We start from the raw sequence: 22,611 nt of genomic DNA on the forward strand, positions 1-22,611 counted from the left end.
TTCTTGGTCGTATTGCTTCCCAAGCCCTCCTGGCGTGCTGAACTCAGCAGTTCAGCTCTGTTCAGCACTTAGCAGCAGCGTGAGCCTTCCTGATCAGAAGCAGGATATTTTCATGAAAGAGTCCTGAAACTGTCCCTAAATCTGTAAAAGGATTCCAGCTGTGATTTTTTTTTTATCGGCCTTTTAGGAAATGGGAGTTCTCAGACCCTCATTGTACTTACACTTTGCTTGCTTGTCGAGGCACTCATCAAAGTTCCAGACAACTCCAGGGCTGTGGGCTCACAGCCCAGCTTACCTCCCCCCCAACCTCCCCCACCTCCCCCACCACTTGCCAGCTGTACTTTTCCTCTCCTTTCCTCATTGTCTGCGGAGCTCCTGGGAGTGGCTGTGCTCCGGGACCACTCTCCCTCCTCCGGCTCCCATTCCTGCACCCCCAGAAGTTAGAGGGGGTGCCCACTGCATCACCGAGAAGACTGGAGACAAAGGCACCATGGGCCCCATCTCCACTCATCGGTCTCCAAAACAGCCCTCTTTTCTTCCCCTTTATTCTGTGAGTCCTGTCAAATCTCTTCTGCTGTGTCCCACCCTCCTGACTGCCGAGCCCACCCTCACCCTGTCCCCATCCCTTCCATCTCCAGTGTTTTCTTCCTCCATCTCTTTTCCTGGTGATTCTGTGTCTATCCCATCTAGACAAGGATTCCCACTTTGGAATCACCTTTCCTTGACCCTAACCTCTCTTCTTCCTTCTGTGTCTGCTCCTTCCCCACCAAACTCTAAATTACTGGTTCATCCCTGTTGCCTCTGACCTTTACACTTACTTCCTCCTTCATCTGAAATCACCTTCTGTCTCCTTCTTTGTCTTGGGATTGACTTTGTTATTTCTACTCCCAGGGTCCTTTCTCCTAGTTTGGGTGTCACATTGTCGGCTGCCTCCTCTTTCTGCTCTCACTCTGCATCCTGGCTGATGCCGCTGCTTCCTATACTGGCCCCCTTCTTTCCTCGGTGAAGGCCTCAAGGGCCCTCCTGTCTCATTGTCCACTCCCTGTAAGACCCCCTCTGTGTGCACAGCGTCAGTGCCCACTTGTATGCCAGTGATTCCCAGATCTCATTTCTGGATCTTCCCTCTCAAGAACCCAGTGGCCAAACCAGGGTGTCACCAACCCTTAATACACTTCAGTCTTTCCCATTTCTGTCTCTTCACTGCCACGGTCACCTAAGTTATCCTTCCGTCCCAGGTCCTTCATGCCCTCTCCCACTGCTGGAAAGTTCCCCATCCTCAACCAACCGACCAGCTCACATTCTATTTTCATCATAAAGCCTCCTGCAACTTCAAGTGCATCCAGCACTCTGCCGGCCTCCCACAGTTTGTATCTCTCCGAGAGACTTACTGTGTTCTCATGTTATTAGAGTTTCTGTAACCATGGCTTCTACACTATAACTTTCTGAAGGGCAGATGTGTCTGTGTCACCTCAGCAAACTGTACAGTCTCTGATACACAGCTGGTGCTCAGCAACCCTTCACACGGAATGCCCTCCACAAGGCTTTGATGCCAGACAGAGGCCTCCTGTCTACCATGTGTGCCTCCCCTTCCCTGAACAGAGGGGTTTAAGTTCTGCCTCTTTAAACTCAGTTTCCTTATCTGTCAGATAGGGATAATAGTACCTACATTATAATATTGTTGTGAGGATTAAATTCAATGGAGTCACTTTTCAAATAGTGTGCCAGAACAACAAATATTGTGTAGTAATCAGAATAATAACAATAAAACCAGTAATTGGTTATCATCACCCTATGCAAAATTCATCAAAGTTGCATCCTCCATTCCTTACTGACGCATTCAGACCTTGTGCCTGGCCTTTGGCGCTCTCCATCACCTGCCCCACACTACCTACCTATCCAGTCTTGTCTTCATTCTCTTGCCACCTGGTTCCCCCCGGGGGCCTTTTCACTTCTGTCTCACAAGGCGCGGGAGTTTGATCCTGTTCTCCCTTGCCCCGTGCCTTCCCTTGTCCCTTTGCCCATCCAAGTGGCTTAGTCCCCTGCTTCCTCTTTGCTTCCTCTTTGCTCTTCTATGGTACTTGACTGACCACATAGCCACGCATGACCTTGCACTGTCATAGCAATTGTCCTCACTTGGTTCTTGCATGTTAGATTCTTCTCCCCACTCTGAGAAGTCTCTAGAGACAGATTGGTTTTCCACTTCTGCATCCCTCATATCAACAGGTAGTGTTGAGTTTCATAGTAGTCGCTCAATAAACACTTTGCAAAATACCATATGATAGTAGAAAGTGAAGGGGCACCTGGGTGGCTCAGTCAGTTAAGCGTCTGCCTTTTGGCTCAGGTGGTGAACCCAGAGCCAGAGTCCTGGGATGGAGCCCCACGTCCTACCCCACATCCTGCCTCTCAGCAGTGGGCTCCCTACTCAGCAGGGAGTCTGCTTCTCCCTCTGCCTCTGCCCCTCACCCTGCTCCTTTTCGCTCACTCTCTCAAATAAATAAAATCTGTTTTTTTAAAGGAAAGTTAAAAAAGAGAACAAAACCAAAAGTGTGCTACTTTGTCTTGAGGTTTTAATACTTTGTTTTCCCCCACTGACTTCCTCTGAACCAGTGCTATTATCCTTTCAGCCCTGCTACAGGCTGCAGCGGAGATAAGTCTAATTTTCAGTGAGGCTTTCTGAAGCCTTGGCTGCTTCCACTGGAGGCTGCTTGTGAATACAGCTCTGTGCAGAGACCTGGCAGAAGTAGCTTGGGCAAAAACTCCTGGATTAAAATCTTAGCTGATCATCAGAGGAGGCATAATTGCAAACTGAGAAGTCACTAAAAATGTACACATTGCCCTTGTTAAAAAAAAAAAAAAATGAATCCCTTAGGAAGACTTTCCCCTTTGTCCATTCAGAACTCCTCCATTTCCTTTGGGGTTACACCAAGGCTTCCTTCTGACTGGAGCTCTTCTTGTAGATCCCCTGTTGTGTTTTCTAATCGGATGTGATGTCCTGAGGTGCACCTTTGGATTTCTCACGTTTGCATGGTGGGGTGGGCACATTTTTCCTGCAGCACACAGACCCTGACTACTCGGCTGCCTACGTCGTCTTAGAGACCGATGCTGAAGATGGGCTCAAGGGGTATGGAATTACCTTCACTCTGGGAAAAGGCACAGAAGTTGGTGAGTTGAGCATCCTTGTAAGGTTCCAGAATGCTTAATTTTCACTTAGATTCCGTTGTGACCATACTTTTCTCTGTATTTACACTGCTCAGGGTGAGTAAGAACAATGTTTTGTGGTTATTTGTCTCACTGGAAGAAATGAAAAGGTGGCTGAACTCTGCCCGCATCCTTGCAGTGGTTAGACTGCAAGAGTATCTGGGAATCTGGGCCTGTTTCTCTGCCTGAGAGAGGCAGGCAGATGAGGGACATGACAGGAATAGATGGGCACATGTGTGGCAAGACTTATTGTGATGTGCACAGTGAGCTCTTCAAAGTACTTCACACCCAGCAGTTTCAGGTTCACTGCTCTTCTTGGCATAAGGGCCTCTGGCTGCCCAGTTTCAGAGCTGTCATCTGGGCAAAGCATGTTGTGCAGAAGGCACATTGAGCTGTGAGTGAAGCCCTCTTAGAGTTGGTGAGAGCTCAGTGGTGGTCTTGAAGCTCCTCATTTCTTAAAGATAAGGAACATGAGGCCCAGATAGCTGCTCAGCTAGCCACTGCCTGAAGTGCTTTCTTCCCATAATATTTAAACACAGATTATTTGTTTGATTTTTGTTTTGAAGTACATAGTCCATTCACAAGGTACAAAATCCAAGAAATACAAAAAGGTGACCTTTGCCAGATCAGTTTCAATGGATCATTAGGGTCTGAAGCCAAATGATGATAGTTGGAAGAAGGAAGGAAACAGATTACCTTTGGTAGTGATGCAGTACCTCTCCCATGGATATCTGCATTGTTGGCTCTCCCTTAGATGTAAAATATGAATCTTGCCCCACTGAAAGATTTTAATATTATCAAGGAGAGGAAAGGTGTGTGTATATATGTGTGTATAAGAACAAGGGAATGTTTCTTGAATTTTAAGTGGAGACCACCAGGATGGCCACGGTTCCATTCTTCACAGGGCTGGCTTTCAGTCGTGCTCTCAGCCAGTTCCATAGCAGACTTCTCCCAAGTGCTCCCATGTGTCAGGCACTGGAGAAATAATTTTAATAACAGAGACAGAAAGGAGACAGAGTCCCTCATATACAGAGAAGAAATGAATAAACTTCTCAGGGACACAGACATAAAAGAAACGATCATGCAGTGTGAGAAGGACAGTTTTTAAAAAGCTGGTACAAGTTACCCAGAGAGAGGGTTAGTTCCTTGTCCGGGAGGGTGTTGGGCAGCTTCAGAACGGAGGTGAGCCTTTGAGATTAGTCTTGAAGGGTAGCTAGGAATTTGCCCGGCAGCAGGCCGAGACTCAACAATGATTCCCTGTCCCCCTCTCCATTAAGTCAACCGTTTGCTGTTAATGTTTTCCCTAAGGCAGTGACCGCTGACCAGGATAGGTTTGTGTGTTAGCTTCTGCTGCAACTTTAATGGTCTCTGGTGTCAGCTGAGTGCCTTACGAAGCTGCCCTCTCCATATCGCAGACCATATTGGGCGGCCCCCAAAGGTCACGTAAACTCAGCAAGCTTACGAAATATGTTATGGGACTGGCCATCAGAACCACTCTGTTCATAGCCGAGACTTTGGACTTTGCTGACTCGGGCACACAGTGGAGGGACCCTGCATACCGGTCACTGAGACGGGAGACTGGGCTCCTCTCCCTGCTGGCTGAGCTCTGCGCTTTGGGGTCTTCGCTGACCTCTCCCTCCTCCGACCCCGTCCCCTCCCAGCTGTCCTGATGGACATCGTGGCCAGGAATTAGTGCATATCCAGCTCTCTGGGCCTTTAACACACGGCTCTTTTGCGGTGATGTCGTTGGCCTCCCCCTTTTGCAGACCACAAACTGATAGAACCCATTTTGACCTTGACCTTGCTACATATTTCAGGTGATTTACCACAGTCTCTCACCATCTGCATGTGTTACACGGCATTTGCACTCAAGTTGAAAAAAAATTCCCTTAGCTCATCACAGTTCTGTGCCTCCATCAAGCTTACTTACCTGTTTATTCTTTTATGATCGAAAAAAAGAAAAGTAAAAAAGACTGGTTTCCTCATTACTGTGAAGGCAGTTCTAGTATGTGTGAGTGAGAGGGAGGGAGGGTTACAGTTATTTTTTTAATGTATAGAATAAAACAATATAGTTTTTTAAGATTTTATTTATTTATTCATGAGAAACAGAGAGAGACAGAGAGAGACAGAGGGAGAAGTAGGCTCCATGCAGGGAGCCCAACGTGAGACTCGATCCTGGGTCTCCAGGATCAGACCCTGGGCTGAAGGCGGCGCTAGACTGCTGAGCCACCCAAGCTGCCCTGTTTTTTTGTTTTTTTTTTGTTTTTTTTGCCCTGTTCTTCTAAAACAGAGGGAAAAAAGATGAAGAAAGAAGAATTTCTAAAGAGATTTAAAAAAAAAAGCAGTTATAAGGGTTCACAGCAGCCCTTGGGCTCAGACCACCATGGTCATCCACAGGCTTTACTGACTCGTTCCTCCTGTGCCAGCGGGTCCCAAGGAGTTGGTCAGCAAGATACTGCCTTCAATGCCTAGTTTTTTCCAGATGAATTTCCCACCCATGGCAGCAAAGCACACCTGAAGTAGACTGTCCCGTCCATTGGATGACCACGACCAACCCAAATTTCTGTCGAATGCACCAAATTCTAGTTAACTTCTTGCAGTACCTTCCTTTTGAGCAAGTACCATCTGCATACTAGAGATGAATATATTAGTGCTGCATCTCTTAGAAGCTGTAAAAGAGGACATCATCCTCAATTTGTGTTAAATTCATTTGCATTTGTGGGGCCAACTGGAGGGGTGTTTCATCAGTGATTTCTAGCAGCCATCTCATCAATGAGATGGAGGTTTTATCTCGATAGTGGTGTAGCTCTCTGTGAGTGGCTGACAGACTCTTCAGAGGTCTTTAATCCAAGAGCACCAGCCATTTAGGCATGAGGAGGATTCTCTCCTCTCACAGTTCTAGGGAATGCATGTCTGAACTGGAATGATTCTATATCCCATTAACAAAAGCCCTAGAGGGGAATCCCTGGGTGGCTCAGTGGTTTGGCACCTGCCTTTGGCCCAGGGCATGATCCTGGAGTCCCGGGATCAAGTCCTCCTCTGGCTCCCAGCATGGAGCCTGCTTCTCCCTCTGCCTGTGTCTCTGCCTCTCTCTCTCTCTCTCTATGTCTATCATGAATAAATAAATAAATAAATCTTAAGAAAAAAGAAAGAAAAAGAAAAAAACAAAAGCCCTAGAGAACACAGAATAGTTGGTCCAGCCCTAATGCTACTTTTGAGATCAAGTGTGCAATCATCTGAGTGCTGTTCCACATAGAGGCAAGACATGTCCTGAGAGCGTGTTTCTAATAGTTCGAAAGTCTTTTCCCTAGGATCTAGCAGATAGTTAAAATTGCACCTCTACATCTGTACTATGAAATGATCTGAGTTATTATTACAGAAATGGCAACACCAAGCAACAAGTTTATTCAAAAAATTTATAACAGATTAAATGCTTTGGGGCTAAGTAGATGACTTGATTCGATTATTTTGGCCATTTATGCATAGACTAAGTGTTTTCTGGAATGACTAAATGGTAGAAGGCTGTTTGCCATTCAATTTGCTACTTATTCTTCATCTAAAATAACACAATAAATCCTTTTTAAGTAAAATACCAAAAAAAAAAAAATCAGATGTCATGCTGAACCAAATTAAATGTAACCTTCAAATTACTTCATAAAAACATTGTATATCATGTCAATAAGAAGAAATGTAATATTTAAGAAAAGTATTTTTATGTACTTACCATTTTACATGTATTATGCTTATTGTAAATTCATCTTTAATAGTGTGTTATAGGGCAGCCCGGGTGGCTCAGCGGTTTAGTGTCGCCTTCGGCCCAGGGCCTGACCCTGGACACCCAGGATGGAGTCCCAAGTCGAGCTTCCTGCATGGAGCCTGTTTCTCCCTCTGCCTGTGTCTGCCTCTCTCTCTCTGTGTCTCTCATGAATAAATAAATAAAATCTTTTAAAAAATAGCGTATTATATTATGAATTCAAGATATTTTCTATACTTGACAATAATTAGAAGGTACTTCCTTTTTTGGTGGTAAGTCAGAATCTTTTTTTTTTTTTTTTTAATTTTTATTTATTTATGATAGTCACAGAGAGAGAGAGGCAGAGACATAGGCAGAGGGAGAAGCAGGCTCCATGCACCAGGAGCCCGACGTGGGATTCGATCCCAGGTCTCCAGGATCGCGCCCTGGGCCAAAGGCAGGCGCTAAACCGCTGCGCCACCCAGGGATCCCCAAGGTAAGTCAGAATCTTTTTATTCCTTAGGAACAATGAACAAGCAAGGTTCGGTTTTGAAACTGACTGTACAGACACTTCACAAAGTGAACAAGAAAATAGATTGGGAATATGATTTAAACCTTAGTATCTATGGCTCTGTTTTTCACCTGGCAAACATACAAAATATGTTAACTCTACTCAGAAATGAAGCTCAGCACATGGATTAATAGCTCTTCTACATGTGATATTACTTATGACAAACACAGAAGATGTATTTGGGGCAGTTTTTATTTTTTTAATTTTTAGTTTTTAAAAGATTTTATTTATTTATTCATGAGAGACACACCCACAGAGAGAGAGAGAGAGAGAGGCAGAGACACAGGCAGAAGGAGAAGCAGGCTCCATACAAGGAGCCCGACGCAGGACTCAATCCCGGGACTCCAGGATCACACCCTGGGCTGAAGGTGGTGCTAAACCGCTAAACCACGGGGGTGCCCTGGGGCAGTTTCTAAAAACACGTACCTTTTGTGTTTAAAGTTTCTTTCATAAAATGCCCACATTAGTTTGTGGTGTTTTCATGTCTTAATTTGACTTCATACCAAAACATACACAAGAATCGAATCTTTATTTAATAGTTGTCTGTGCTGTGAATGCCCTCGCCCACCATGTGCTTAACAAGGACCTCAGCGACATTGTTGGCGACTTCAGAGGCTTCTACAGGCAGCTCACAAGTGATGGGCAGCTCAGATGGGTAAGGGGCCTATTTTATCAAATGCTTCTATAAGTAATGTTACTAAGATCTAAGATGTCCTTTGCACCAAATGTAAAAACAGAAACAGGCTTACAATTTTAAGGTAAAATATGGTATTGAGATAAATTAGGGCTTCATCCATTTAGACAGTGTTTTGAGCTAATTGATTCCTTTCTGTAAGACTTGAATCTGGACATATTTGGATCCTGAGAGCCTTACGGACCTCCTCTCCACTCTACTGCTTGAATGGAAGAAGTGTTCTAGACCCTCTAGAAGATAAAGTACTGATCGGGCATCCTTTCTAGAGGAGAGATAATGTGGATAGTCCTGGAGTTGGGGGAGGAAGTTATTAAATCCAGAAACATTAAGAATAAAGTTAAGAAGATGGAGACCAGGGCACTTTTACATGTATAGGTCTATATTTTGAGCCCTAAGTTTAAGGCATGAAAAAAGTGAGGCTCTAGAGGAAAGGATTGTATCACAGTAAGCTCAGTCCAATACCTGGGACCTTGCCCTTGTCCCCTGACATCAGCTCTGTCTTTTGCTACCTTTGCTCAGTCTCTTGTCCATGCATGGAGAAAGGCACAAGGGAAGACACTTGCCATATTGCCTTGGATTTTATTTTGAACTTTCTGCAAAGCAAGTTGAACTTGCTTATAAAGGCATTCCCTTGAAGAAGCTCCCACAGGCCAAATCTGGGACAATTCAAGAATCAACATAAATACGTTAGTAATGGCTTGTAACTCATTGAATAACATAAGAATCCATGAGTTCATTTAGGTCTTAAGCAACCAGGAAAAGCTTGTCCTTAGAATACAAACTTACTATAAAAGGAAGGATAATGTTAGACAATCACTGTATTGCAAATATTGTAGCCATAATTGATCAAGGCAAGAATCACCAGTGGATGCCCACATTTGGGGACAGTATTAATCTCCTTACATAGAAAGAGAAAATGGTAATCTCCAATAGAGCAGCCCAGTGGACACTGACTTATTTTAGTGCTGAAAGATAACAGCCCTAAAAAACAAAATATTATTGCCTACTGAGAATTTGTGCCAAAAAGTATGACCTGAATCCCAATCATGAAGGAACCCCAGATCAACCCAAATTGAGACACTGTTAAAAGTCAACCAGCCTGTGTGCTTTAAAAATGTCAACAGCATTTTTTAAAAAATAAAAATTGTTCCACATAAAAAGAGACTAAAGAGGACAACCGAACACAATATGTTAATAAAGTACATTATTGAGACATTTGGCAGAATTTGATTATGAACTGTCTTTTAAGCAACAGTATTCTATCATTGTTATCTTCCCCAGATTTGATCATTGTACTATTATGGTTATGTGAGAGGATGTTTTGGTTTTTAGGACCTACACCCAGAAGTATTTAGGGTCCAAAAGGCATGTATATCTGCAAATTAAATGGTTCAGTAAAATAAATTTTATTTTATATTATATATATTCTATTTATATATGTGTGTATGTATATGTATGTATATGTGTATATACATATGCACATATGGGGGGAATACACAAGAGCTTTTTGTGCTGTTCTTGCAACTTTTCTATAGGTTAGAAACTATTAAAAAAAAAAGCTTAACCTCTACATGAGGTTTTATTGATGCCTTCTAATTCTTGAAATGTGTCCCTGGCTGGGAGACCTAAATACCTCTTTAATTTCTAAGAAGTTCTGGTGTGTTTTGCTTCCTAACCAGATCGGTCCTGAGAAAGGTGTTGTGCATCTGGCTACCGCAGCCATTCTCAACGCTGTGTGGGACCTGTGGGCCAAGCAGGAGGGAAAGGTAACTCATCAAAGGAGCACTTGTGGGGCTCTGTGGAATAATCCAACACGTGGCAGAGGGATAAACACTTCCTCTGTGAGCAGCCGTCTGAAGACAAAGGACATACACAGCAGGCCTCCAAAAGAAATATAGAGAAGTGTTTGATTCTTTTTCTCCTTGGCAGTAGTTAGGAAACTATAGGAGTAGGTTATATATAAAGGGCTGAGAAAGAAATGGGTTAGGAGGCAGCATTGGAGACCCTGGCATGCAGGTGGGCCAGGGGCAGGTGTTTGAAATAGGAGGTTGTATTTACTTTCAGGAAAAAAATGAGTACTTTACACACATTTTAAAATTCTTTTTTTTTTTTTCCAAGCCTCTGTGGAAGTTGCTTGTTGACATGGTAAGTAAATTCTTTAACATTATAATGTTAAATAATTATAATAATGTTGTAAAGGAGATGGATTTCATGGATTACTTGCCTTTTGATAATCAGTAAATATATTCAGGATTGTCTTTAGATCACTGTCATGATAATCAAGCAAAAACCCAGTAAATTCTAATATTTGTTTTCTGATATTTGAAGTAACAGCTGACTGTGCTCACCACAGTGGTCCAAGGGAAGCAGAGTTTAGGTCCTGCCTCCTACTCTGTGGAGTTTTCACGCATAGTGCAAATTCCCTGAGCCTCTGTTTCCTGACTATGAAAAGGGGATAGTCATTACTTACTTCTCCGAGAACCTTAAAGAATTTGTTTGAAGACCGACTGATAAAATTGCTTCCTGAAAAGCAAGAGGTTATTATTAACATGTAATAATATAACATAATGTAATTGTTATATTAAGATATCATCTGGTCACTTTGAATTTAAAAGAAAGTGACAGATCAGACTGTTGTAGTCTCCACTGTCTGATTCCGGAAGGGAAGGAGCCAAATGCTAAAGATATGCACCTCAATGTTTCCTTTATTCTTGGCATGTTTCTGGCCTGGTGGAGCACCTGGCATCTGAAGAGGAAAAAAGTCTAGGCAAGTTCAGACCTAGGCAGACCTGGCTTTGAATCTGGGCTCCACCACTTGCTGGCGGGTTGACCTTGGGTATGTCACTTAACTTCTTTGAGCATCAGCTGCCTCAGGGTGATGTCTTGTGTGGTTGCTAAAATTCTGGTAGTCAACAGATGAAGACCCTGTTATTATCTGGCATCCTACTAAGGAAACACAAAAGGCCACCATGGTCTTGCAGACTGTAGGTAGACAAACATCGCTTCTTCTCTCGGAGCAAGTAAAAACAGGAGGATGTCACAACATCTGACGTGGATGCAGGTGGCATGGGGGCCCCATCCAAAGGGGAAGGACGTGAGTTATCTTTAGGCTCAAGGTCAGCCTTTCAGAGGTGTGTAAGAGGCAGCTTCCAAAACTGAATGATTTGCGGGCCTCTAGAGAGATGCCTGTGCCTTCATTCTTTTGGATCCTATTTCCTGTTTCAGTAGGGGCCAGTTGTCTTGAAAGAGTTAGAATCTCAGCACTGAAAAAGCTTTCACAATTTTTAATAGACCAGTGGAGTATTACTGGTGACAGTAAAACCTGAGTGGGAGTGAAGCGACCGGTTGCTTCCCAACCATTAGGTTGGGATGAGGAGAGGTCTCAGCCAGAGGCCAGCTGAGGACGTCAGCCCTGCCAGCCTGGCCAGACCGATGGACGAGGGGCAAGAAGAGGTGGGGTGAGAACAGCCAGCCGTTGATGGGCCGGGGCCAGGCCGTGTGCTGAGCTGCTCATGTTGAATCCATTCTGTTCCTGTCGGTGAATTGTCCCAATGTAACAGAGGAAATGGCCCACAGTCAGGCTGCTAATAAGCGGTGGGCACGGGGTTGACCCTGGAGGGCCTGGCTCTGAGACCAGCCAGCCTTCTTGCCTCTCCTGCTGAGCTGCTCCCGGATCATGGTCAGCCCCGGAGTGTGGAGCAGTGATGCACGGAGGGCCATGGGTGCCTGCCTCCTGCTGGGTCCATCCTCCAGCAGTCAGCTTAGTTAGGGTGACCAGAGCCTAGGTGTCAGGAGAGGGAAGGGACGGGGCAGCGGGGGTGGGGGGGTTACAGCACGAGGGCCTGAGGACGTCTTGGAAAGGTGGCACTGACCTTCTGAAGGGCTCTACACCAAGGAATGACAGAACCAAACAATTTAATGCAAATTGTGAAGGCCCTTTCCTAGAAAAGGTAAACCCATCCTTAAATCATAAGCTACTTGTGAATTGTTCTGGGCCTTTCCCCTCTGCCATCGCGCTGCCAGGACCCCAGGACGCTGTTATCCTGCATCGATTTCAGATACATCACAGATGTCCTGACCGAGGAGGAAGCCTATGGTGAGTCATACTCAAATGATGGAACTGAAAGTTATCTGGTACACGCCAATGTACAAACAACATAGTAGCACACTTTGTTTTCTAAAAAAGTGATGACACTTCTTATTTTTTTCCAGAAATACTACAGAAAGGTCAGGTTGGCAAAAAAGAGAGAGGTGGGTGGTGAGGAAATTTCCTTCATTGTTTCTGCTCTCATTGTCCTTTTGAGCGTCTATGTCCACTTGGGGTTCGTTCACACTGTCTTCCCCAATGCCCCGGGCCCAGCAGCCAGGTCTTCTGACAAAGGGTTGCATCTGGATGAAGAAGCTTCCCAGATGTGACAAAATAGGAAGACCTGGGCTAGTTTGACATCCTTGGTATTTGCATGGTCGTGAATGTGGCCAGAGGCTGGGCTTGGGGCTGGGTACCCTGGAAAGGTGGGATCAGAAGGAGGCTGGATTCTCTGGGGGCAGCAGCTTACCTAAAGGCAGTTGTGATTCTGAAGGTCCCTGGAAAGCACACAATGTTGACAAGCACTGTGTTCCCACAGAAGGGCAAATGCTGATGCACGGCTACCCTGCCTACACCACATCGTGTGCCTGGCTGGGGTACTCGGATGACACGCTGAAGCAGGTGGGCATTCAAACCTGGTTTTGGAGACAAAGATATTCCTGACTTTCTGAAATTTTCTTGTTAGCCTTTGTAAATCATTATGGATCCAAGGCCTTATTCCAAAAGTACTTATACTGGAGCAAAGTAAAGCCATTCACATTGCGGGTATGGGACTCTGTGACCTAGTAGGTCCCACCTCGGGTTCTGGAAGGTGACAGCCTGGGATTTGATTTCCAGGCAGAGGCAGCAGTGTAACATTGGGCAGTGTTCATTGAGCCATGCTGAGCCTCGGTCTCCTCACTGAAATGGGGAAATAATACGTATCTTGTGGGTGGTTTGGGGGATTCAGAATAATGCTGTGAGTTTTGTGATACTCGCAGCCCAGTGGCTGGCACACACACTGCGGTCAGCGTGTGATTGATTTATGACTCTTTCCCATCATGCTGTACTCACAGCTGAGAGAAAGACTGGTTTCTGTTTTTTTCTCTTACATCCAGTAAGTTCTATGGATGCTGCAGAATATCCTAGCTTTAAGGAAGGGGATATAAATGCTCCATTTCTCTTCTATTAAATTAAATTAAAGAAATTAATTTTAATTAAACAATTAAAGAAATTGTTCCCATAGAGATGAGGAAAGAATGTCATCCTACAAGTACAAAGAGTTATGCTCCGTTGGCTAAGCTATTTGGGTTCTTAATTCACCAATGCCTGGTTGCTCATCTGGTTCATGCTGCAGCCATAGTGTTCGTGAAACCAGATCAGAGACAAGTGGGGTACTCATTAGACCCAAGAGAGTTGGGGCACCCAGGTGGCTCAGTGGCTGAGTGTCTGCCTTTGGCTCAGGTCATGATCCCAGGGTCCTGGGATGGAGTCCCACATCGGGCTCCCTGCAGGGAGCCTCCTTCTCCCTCTGCCTATGTCTCTGCCTATCTCTGTGTCGCTCATGAATAAATAAATAAAATCATAAAAAAAAAAAAAAAAACAAGACCAAAGAGAGCTTTCTGGTGTGTGATGGTGGCTCTGCTCCTTTCCCCACAGCTCTGCACAGAGGCACTGAAGGCCGGCTGGACCAGGTAACTTGTTTGTGTGATGATGCATTTCACTCTCCCATCGACCACATGACAGGCTAGCAGTGGAGAGGAGCCAGGAACAAAAGGCAGCAAGGAGGCCAGGGATTCATCCAGGAACAGGCTGACACGTAGGGACACATGGCAGAGGTTTCAGCGTAGGCCAGTCTCTTTCTCCAAAGATGAGATGTGAATCCTATTTAGAATCCTAGAACATCAGATCTGAAACAGACCTTGAAGATTGTCACTTTCAAGCATCAGTCTAGCATAGAAATCCATTCTTTACTGTCAGTAATAAGCATTGGTTCAGCTTCCACTTGAAAATCTGCAGAGGCAGCAAGCCTAACTTGTAAGGTGCTTTTGCATCATCTGAGGGCTCCGTGCATTAGAAAGAGCACAGTGGGGCAGCCCGGGTGGCTCAGCGGTTTAGCGCCGCCTTCAGCCCAGGGCCTGGTCCTAGAGACCCCAGATTGAGTCCCACATCAGGCTACCTGCGTGGAGCCTGCTTCTCCCTCTGCCTGTGTCTCTGCCTCTTCCTCTGTGTCTCTCATGAATAAATAAATTAAAAAAAAATCTTTAAAAAAGAAAGAAAGAAAGAAAGAAAGAAAGAAAGAAAGAAAGAAAGAAAGAAAGAAAGAAAAGAAAAGAAAGAAAAGAAGAAAGAAAGAAAGAAAAAGAAAGAGCACAGTGTGTTAAAACCTTTCCCTTCCATAGAACTTCCAGTCACTGGTTCCAGTTTTCTGTGGAGTCTCCAGGTGCCTCCTCTTCTCCTCGAGTGGCTGTCCTCCCCATGCTGTTCTCTCTAGACCAACTGTTGGCTCTTCTCTCCTGTCTCTCTCCTGTGTGAATATGGACCCCTGGACATCCGAGGGTCTTCCTCTGGATAAATGGTGATTGTCATTGGCCCCCAAACCTACCACAGTGCAGGACACAGAGGGACCATCATCTCGTGATGTGGTGGTCCCCATGAGCCTCTTGGTGTCAAATCATTTTAAGTGCAGTATGAGTTGTATAAGGAGAAGCCTGTGTGGATGAGCCCATGGTGTGGCACCTGTCAGTGTAAAGTGGTAACATCTGCCTTTATTTCCAGAAGTAAACAAAATTAATCATTTTGGAGGGCTTTCAATATTTTCCCCTGAGTTTTTTTTCTTGGAGTCTTGTTTTTGAGTAAAGAGAAAAATCTTAACATAAATGTTGGATGGAATTGCAGCTCTAAATAGACAGTTCAGAGTGCTATAGTTTTATTTCATGGAAGAATAAATCCCTCTCAGTGGCATAAATTAAAAAAACAAAAAAGTCTATGTCCTGCCTGTGGTAGTTCACCGGGCTCTCTGCAGGACCCTCGGCCTGGCCTCCAACCTCCTGCTGCCGCTTCAAGTGTGGCCTGTGAAACAGGAGCATCAGCATTTCCTGGGAGCTGATCAGAAATGCACACCCTGCAGCCTCTTCTCAGACCTGCTGCTCAGGAATTTGCATTTTTAACAAGATCCCATGTTAAAGGGTGTTTTGTGTGGATGTTCAAGTTTGGGAGGCACTGAATTCTTGTTGACTTCTCCACTAAATAAAGAGCTGGGGAGCGAGAATTTGAAGAGGGCAACATGAAGCAGTGGAAAGAGGCTTGGGATGTGATGGATTTGGAATCAGCCTCTTGGCTTTTCCCTTCTTCCCCTGCAAGTAGTTGCTGTATGATCATGGGCAACGTGCTCAACCTCTGCAAACCTCGTTTTCTTTCTCCATAAAATGGGAATAACGCTAACTCATGATTCTCCTCAAAGTTGCGATATCTGGGATTTATAACAGGTGCTCAGTCAGAGTCTGTCCCTTCCTGCTCTCCATGTGCCCAGGAAAGGTGGGAACAGCTGTTGCCGGTGAGTCACAGAAGGCTGAGGAGTGAGGGTGGAGGCCTCCTGGCACAGAAGCCGGGCATCTGGAAACCGAAGCTCCCATGTGGGAGGGACGCGGCGTGTTTAGTGCGTTAGCGCTGAGTGGGGGGAGAGAAGCAGCAGATGCCAGAGTGTGTGCAATGAGCACGGTTTCTGGGGGCATCGAGAAAGCAATCCCTGAGTGAGGGACAGGAGGCTGGCCTCCCCTGCGGTGGAGCCACGCTCTCTCCTGACGACGGACCCGAGGCCTGAGGTCCTAGGGAGCAGAGGCCCGGCTCTGGAGAGTATTTGGGCATCAAAACAGATGAAGGGGGCTCCCTGTAAGTGGCCAGCTCTGATGAGGCACAGGAGGCCTCTGCGGGTCTCATTCTGGGACCAGGTCACGCGAGTGCCCAGCCTCCGGCCCTGGCCGCACCGAGGCCCACCTCTCGCTGGGTGGAGGAAGGAGGGAGCCCCGCCGGGAGCTGCGCGGGTGGAGGGAGGGGGTTCAGCGGACTCTTGACCTTCAGCAGGTGGTGGCGCCCGGGGCTCAGGGTCGGCGGCCGCCTTCAGCCCGGGGCGTGATCCTGGGGCCCGGACTCGGGGCCCACATCCGGCTCCCCGCGTGGGGCCTGCATCTCCCTCTGCCTGTGTCTCTGCCTCTCTCTGTGTCTCTCATGGATAAATAAATAAAATCTTAAAAAAAAGAGAAAAACAGACATTCAGGATGTGACGGGCCGGCTCCTCTGCCCGGCCTCCCTCTTCGCCTTAGCTCTGGACGTGGCTTCTTGTTCCTCACCGCTGGGCCGCCCGCAGCGAAAACTCAGTGTGGGTAGAGATCTGGCTGCTCTCCTGGTCCCTCGACTTCGGGTCAGCGGTGATTTAGCCTTGTTGCCCCCGTGCAGCAACAGGGTCATTTTCCAGTGGCTTGTCTGAGACCAGTGGGAGGAGGGCAAGAGGTTATTAGAAGACATGACCTTGGGCAGCCCGGGTGGCTCAGTGGTTTAGTGCTGCCTTTGGCCCAGGGTGTGATCCTGGGGTCCTGGGATCGAGTCCCATATCCAGCTCCCTGCATGGAGCCTGCTTCTCCCTGTCTGTGCCTCCCTCGCTCGCTCTCTCTGTCTCTCATAAATAAATAATAAAATCTTTAAAAAAAAAAAAAAAAAAGACATGACCTGTGAGTTACCAGCAGAGGCAGCCGCTTCTGCAGAGAACCCGCATGTCTTTGCCACATCAGGGGACAGACCCTACTACCAAACCACATTTATTTTCTAGGTTTAAGGTAAAAGTGGGTGCTGATCTCCAGGATGACGTCCGTAGGTGCCGCCTCATCCGGAACATGATTGGACCTGAAAAGACGTTGGTAAATGTCCTCCCCTCCCATGGAGAAAGAGCAGCTTCGTATGAAGCCTGTGTCCTGGGCCAGAATAGAGCTTATTTCAAGCAAGGAGTAAAGCACATTGGGAATTTTAAGCTGAATGTGAGAGGAAGCATATCTTTGTGGTCTTGCAGTGGGCCAGCTCTTTAAACAACAACAACAAAAAGCAACTGAGGGAGCTGATAGTTTTAAATTTTTCCGTTCTGCAGAACTCCTTAAGTAAGATCTGGGTTAGGGACTGTTCCTTCTTGCTAGCACGGATACACCTGAGCAAACAGGACCCCCCTTGGTGTCCTGGTATGTCATTATTTAATTTCCCTTAACAAATATGTCCTGCCTGGTTCATCACGTAGGCTGCTCTCGGGGAGCCAAGGTTGAAGAAATGCCAAACTTTTGCTGAGATAAATGTAAGGATCACACATTCCTGAGTACATATTTTTATAAGATGTTTCTTATTCCATGCAAAATATTTTTATGAAGTTACAATGAAATGTTTTTGTGAAGTTTTTGGAGGTGTATTTCATAAGTTAACAAAAATAAAAGTTAAGTCATTGAGTTAGGATCAGAACTGCTACTATTTATACACAAGTTACTGCAACTTTTGTCTTATGGGGCCATCGTTATCCAAATAATTTGTGATACAGATTGATTCTAGATATATTGTCCTCTGGTCCTCATAATGTCCCCAGAGGGACCTCACACCACCATGTCCATCTCCATATCTGTCTTCTGTAAGCATGATAATGTCAGGGATGAAGAGGCCCTTTCTTAGCGTCTACACACCCAGCACCTGGCTTCCAGGGAGCCGGGACCTAGGAGTTCAAAGGTCATTTACGTGACTTACTGTTCTTGACCAATTCCTTAACTGCTCTCCATGTCAATTTTCTTTTCTGTAAACTGAGTTAATATGAACTGCTTCATAGAGTTGTTGTAAACACTAAAGGGGGCAAAATCCATAAAATGGCCAGTTAAGTAGGTGCTTCATTAATAGTAGAGTTTGGGTTATTTATTATTGTGCCAAACTCATAGTTAGCAGTAGTCGATAAATGACCAGTGATCAAATTCAGAATTGGTGATGCATAATTCAGAATGTGATAAAATAGTTTCCAGAATAATGAATACTGCAAGACAAATGTAATTGGGCGCCACCTAAGTGAAGATTGGGCCAGAGCTCCAGGGCCATTGAGCACTTCTGGGTCTAGCCCAGGGCTCTTTAGGACATCACAGTAGCTCTGTGAGTGACTTGCACCTACTCCAAGAGCCACAGTTCCAGTCTTGGTGGCTGTTCTTTGGCCACCTTTGTGCTCGCTGCATGCTGGTCCTCCATGGAGGAAATGTCAGGCTCCCTCCAGAAGTCTTATCAGTAGTCAGTGGCACCAAGTGACGGCATTTCCTCGCTTAGAGCCATAGTCACAAGTCAGCACCAGGCAGACCGCACAGTGAAGGGTCTCTCTCGGTCTTCTTGCAGATGATGGATGCCAACCAGCGCTGGGATGTGCCCGAGGCAGTAAAGTGGATGTCAAAGCTGGCTGAGTTCAAGCCACTGTGGATTGAGGAGCCCACCTCCCCGGATGACATTCTGGGACATGCCACCATTTCCAAGGTAGAAAAACTGCTCTTGCCCCTGACACTACTGAGATAGATAGGTAGATAATTTTTGTTGTTGGTGGTTGGTTTTCTGAAGTGGCCATGACAGATCCTAAAATTCTTTTGCTTATTTCTTTTAACATTTCTATTTATTTTAGAGATAGTATATTGCTAAGAGTTGAAAGGCTGCCAGCAATCCAAAGATTAATAGACATGGCTCCATACTTTGTAACTATAGAAATCTGACTGATATTAAAATATTTTATTCACCCAGAATGAAAAGTGTAGCTTCCTCTGGTTGACCCAAAAGACGAGATTTGCTTAGCTAAGGCCAAGGTCAGGCTGCCCCAAGAGAAGGCTGCCTAGAGCCCTCACACCGGGGCACTTCCTGCACAGATCACAGATCCACCCAGGTTCCCTACCTGTCGGGTTTAGGGAGCCCCGGATACATCAGAATATCTGAGGAACATCCTTTCTCAGGAAGCGTCTCCCTTTAGCCAGGTATCTGGCGCTGATGTATATAAAGCCAGAATGCCAGGTAATAAATTTATAAAGAGAACTCCCAACTTCTGGGAGCACTAGATTTTTGTATCCTCTGACCAGAGCAAGATCCCTGAGGAGCCACATTAAACCAAAGGCTTTTGGATAAGCAAGAAATCAGGGCAGGTTGTTGATGTGAATATGCGACCGTGTTGTCCAAGGAGGCCCCAAGCATCCATCCACAGAGCGCGGATGTGCCTGCCCCTGGCACTGGGCGTGCTGAGTCTTAAGCCTCACCCCTCCCCGGGGAAGCACATACTCCTACGTAGCTTTGCTGGCCTTATAGTCCACTCCTGCCTGCCTGGGAGCAGACGATCCCCCTGAGCTGACTCTGCATTGCTATATTCTCCCCTACTCTGAAAATGATCACTCTGAGGACAGTCAGTTCCAAGTTCTGGGAGGGACACCTTGGTGTGCCCTGTGTGAAGCTGTGGGTCCTACTGGGGCCATCCTGCTCCATTCCTCTCAGTCCATGAACATAGGAGCTCCTGATGTCGGGCCCTGCGCAGAAGCCTGTGTTCGAGGGATGCCCTCCGTTCCTCCCACTTACAGCCTCCCTGCAAAGAAAGGAAGACACGTGAATCCTAGATAGGTGGCATTGCTGGCTGGGGCCCTGAGTCCTGAGAGAGTAGAAGGAAGGTTACTGAAGGGAGACACAGGTGTGGGCCAGGACGGTGGAGCGCCCTGGGGAGGTAAGGCAACAGCTGGTCCTGAGCAGAGTTGCACCAAGGTCGGGGTGACTGTTGGCTTAAACAGACCTGAAAGCTTCTGAGGAGTCATTCTGAAATGAGAATCTGGTGAGAGGCCATAGTTTGACGAAGACTTTCACCTTGGGGTTCTTCTGGGTCGCCATGCCCTAGTGCTGCCGCTTGCCCACACAGCAAGGACCTGCACCTGCCCTCCACCCCCACCTGACGAGTCTCCTTGGAAGCTTGTCCAGGCTTCAGCCCTCTGAGGTTTTGTGCCCGTGGAGACGGCCATCCACTCATTGCATGAAGTGGGCGGGGGAGGGGGAAGCTGCAGAGACAGCAGGCACAGGCGGGGCCGTGGGGATACCCAGCACAGCTGAGGTACACGTGGGGGGTTGTGGGAAGCACAGGTCCCTGGGTTTGACGATGAGTCCATCTGTGCAGAAGACGCAGCCCAACACTGTGAGCCACTGTACTGTTCTGAAGGAGAGGATGTGATTAAAGATTTGACTGGAAAAAACATGCTGGATGGATTCGATGGAGAACAGGGGAGTGTGGTACGGGCAGAAAGCAGAGCTAGGCTTTCCCAGTGATCTCGGAGAGTGGGCAGTGAGGGAGAGGGCAGCCCGACGATAGAAGGTTCAGGAAATATTTATTTTTTATTTCTTTTAAATATTTTATTCATTTATTCATGAGAGACACACACAGAGAGAGAGGCAGAGACACAGGCAGAGGGAGAAGCAGGCTCCATGCAGGGAGTCTGATGTGGGACTCGATCCCGGGTCTCCAGGATCACACTCTGGGCTGAAGGCGGCGCTAAACCGCTGGGCCACCCAGGGCTGCCCTCAGGAAATATTTAAAAGGAAGAAATAAAAGTTGATATCTATTTAGTGTCAGAAACATATGCTCTAAAATGGTAGAGTGAGTAAGGCAAATGGCTGGTATTCCCCACTCTGGTTTTTTGAGATAGAGAACTCACTTAAATTAGAGGTTTCTAAGAAGCATATACCAGGAAGCTAAAAGGTGCCCCAGGGACCATCCACTTTAACTCCTGACCTGGGGACAAGGAGGCCAAAGCTCTGGGTGATCCATGACTCACCTCCGTCCACACATAGAGGCAGGACAGGTAGCAGGGGCGGGGACACCTGGCTCCCAAATGAAAGGTTTTTCTAGAGGGAAGTTTTCCTATCTAGTGGTTCCGATGCTTCCCCTGGCGATGGTGTTGGCCTGGGTTCTATCCCCAGTTCTACACCTTTGTAGCTTTGTACCCTTTGTAGCTCTGCTTACTTGCCCTGCGTCTGTTTCTCACAGAAACAGAAATGGGGACGATGGTGACCCCTATCCCCATGGGCTGTGACCGGGAGTCATTCAGTCAGGGTTTCAAACCCCAGCAGACAGGCAGTAAGAGCTCAGATGGTGTTAGCTGTTGGTGCCATTGTTATTACTCCCTAAACATGGGGAGATAAGCTGGGCAGAAACCGAGGGTGCTTGAGGAAGGGGCCTGTGGCATCCCCAGTGGGGCCGGGAAGGGAAGAGCCCCAGCCTGGGTGGAGAGGGTGAGGTGGGAAAACAGAGAGAACTGTGCTGTGTCAGGTAGACTCCAGCATTCTCCAGGTGAGGATTTCACCTGTAGGAGTGAACTCAGCCGGACCTGTAAAGTGAATCTAAGGCCACTCACTGAGCTTGAAGGGAGATTGTTCTAGAAGGACCACCGAAGGGGGGCGGTGGGGAGAATCTGCAGAAGGACGACCAGGAAGGAGCTAATGGCAGCGCCTGGACAGGCCCTGGCCTTCTCACCGGCAGACACACCCAGCCCCTTGCCGACCTTCTGTCATTCCTTACACGCCCCACAGCCCCGCAGCAGGGACGTTTCCTTCTTCAGCTCTCAGTAGTTAAGCAACTGTAAATATTTTTAAACATTGAGAGCTTCAGTTCAAAGACTTAGGAAAATAACACCAGGTTGCCTTATATTTTATAGGCATTGGCCCCGTTAGGAATTGGTGTTGCCACAGGAGAACAGGTAAGTGCCATCTCCTTGGGGTCCGTGCACGTGGCCACCCACTGAGGACACCAGTGTACATTAAGCCCTGTCACCGGGGCTACTTTGGGTTGGGAAGTTTTCATCTCCAAACTTGGGATGTTTTACCGCACATCATTAGAGCCTGGAGTCAGATACAGTCAAAAGTTTATATTTTTTTGCTACGATTTATATGATGTAAGGCCATTAATCTTTGTCAAGGTATCTAATTAAAATTTACAAGGCAGCAATTTAAAGCTGCTTCTGCAGGGCGCCTGGGTGGTTGGGCTGGTTGAGTGTCTGACTTCGGCTCAGGTCATGATCTCAGGGTCCCTGGATCGAGCCCCACATTGGGCTTTGCGCTCAGCAGGGAGTCTGCTTGAAGATTCTCTCCCTCTGCCTCTCCCCCTGCATTCTCTCTCTCTCTCTCTCAAATAAATAATCTTTAATAAATAAAGTTGCTCCTGCAAGGGCATAAGATGCACTGAATGGTTTTAGGAAAGCCAGCTTCCAAATTGAATAAACATTACTGCGTTCACTCTTGGTGCTTATAAACGAAGCCCCAACGCCTGCCAAAACCTGCGGCAG

The 22,611-nt window shown here is 46.6% G+C and overlaps 1 protein-coding gene across 1 annotated transcript in view; it reads left to right on the forward strand.

The window, feature by feature from the left end:
• Positions 1-22,611, forward strand: part of ENOSF1 (enolase superfamily member 1) — a 30,110-nt gene that overhangs the window by 2,008 nt on the left and 5,491 nt on the right. Inside the window, exons 2-12 of the mRNA XM_077900199.1 lie at positions 3,054-3,162; positions 8,042-8,157; positions 9,876-9,962; positions 10,315-10,341; positions 12,220-12,292; positions 12,409-12,447; positions 12,822-12,904; positions 13,922-13,956; positions 17,088-17,175; positions 18,659-18,793; positions 21,985-22,026. Coding sequence (XP_077756325.1) covers positions 3,054-3,162; positions 8,042-8,157; positions 9,876-9,962; positions 10,315-10,341; positions 12,220-12,292; positions 12,409-12,447; positions 12,822-12,904; positions 13,922-13,956; positions 17,088-17,175; positions 18,659-18,793; positions 21,985-22,026 — 834 coding nt within the window. The remainder of the gene's footprint in view (positions 1-3,053; positions 3,163-8,041; positions 8,158-9,875; positions 9,963-10,314; positions 10,342-12,219; positions 12,293-12,408; positions 12,448-12,821; positions 12,905-13,921; positions 13,957-17,087; positions 17,176-18,658; positions 18,794-21,984; positions 22,027-22,611) is intronic.

The sequence above is a fragment of the Canis aureus genome, chromosome 6 (genome assembly GCF_053574225.1).
Source record: "Canis aureus isolate CA01 chromosome 6, VMU_Caureus_v.1.0, whole genome shotgun sequence".
Lineage (NCBI taxonomy): Eukaryota > Metazoa > Chordata > Mammalia > Carnivora > Canidae > Canis > Canis aureus.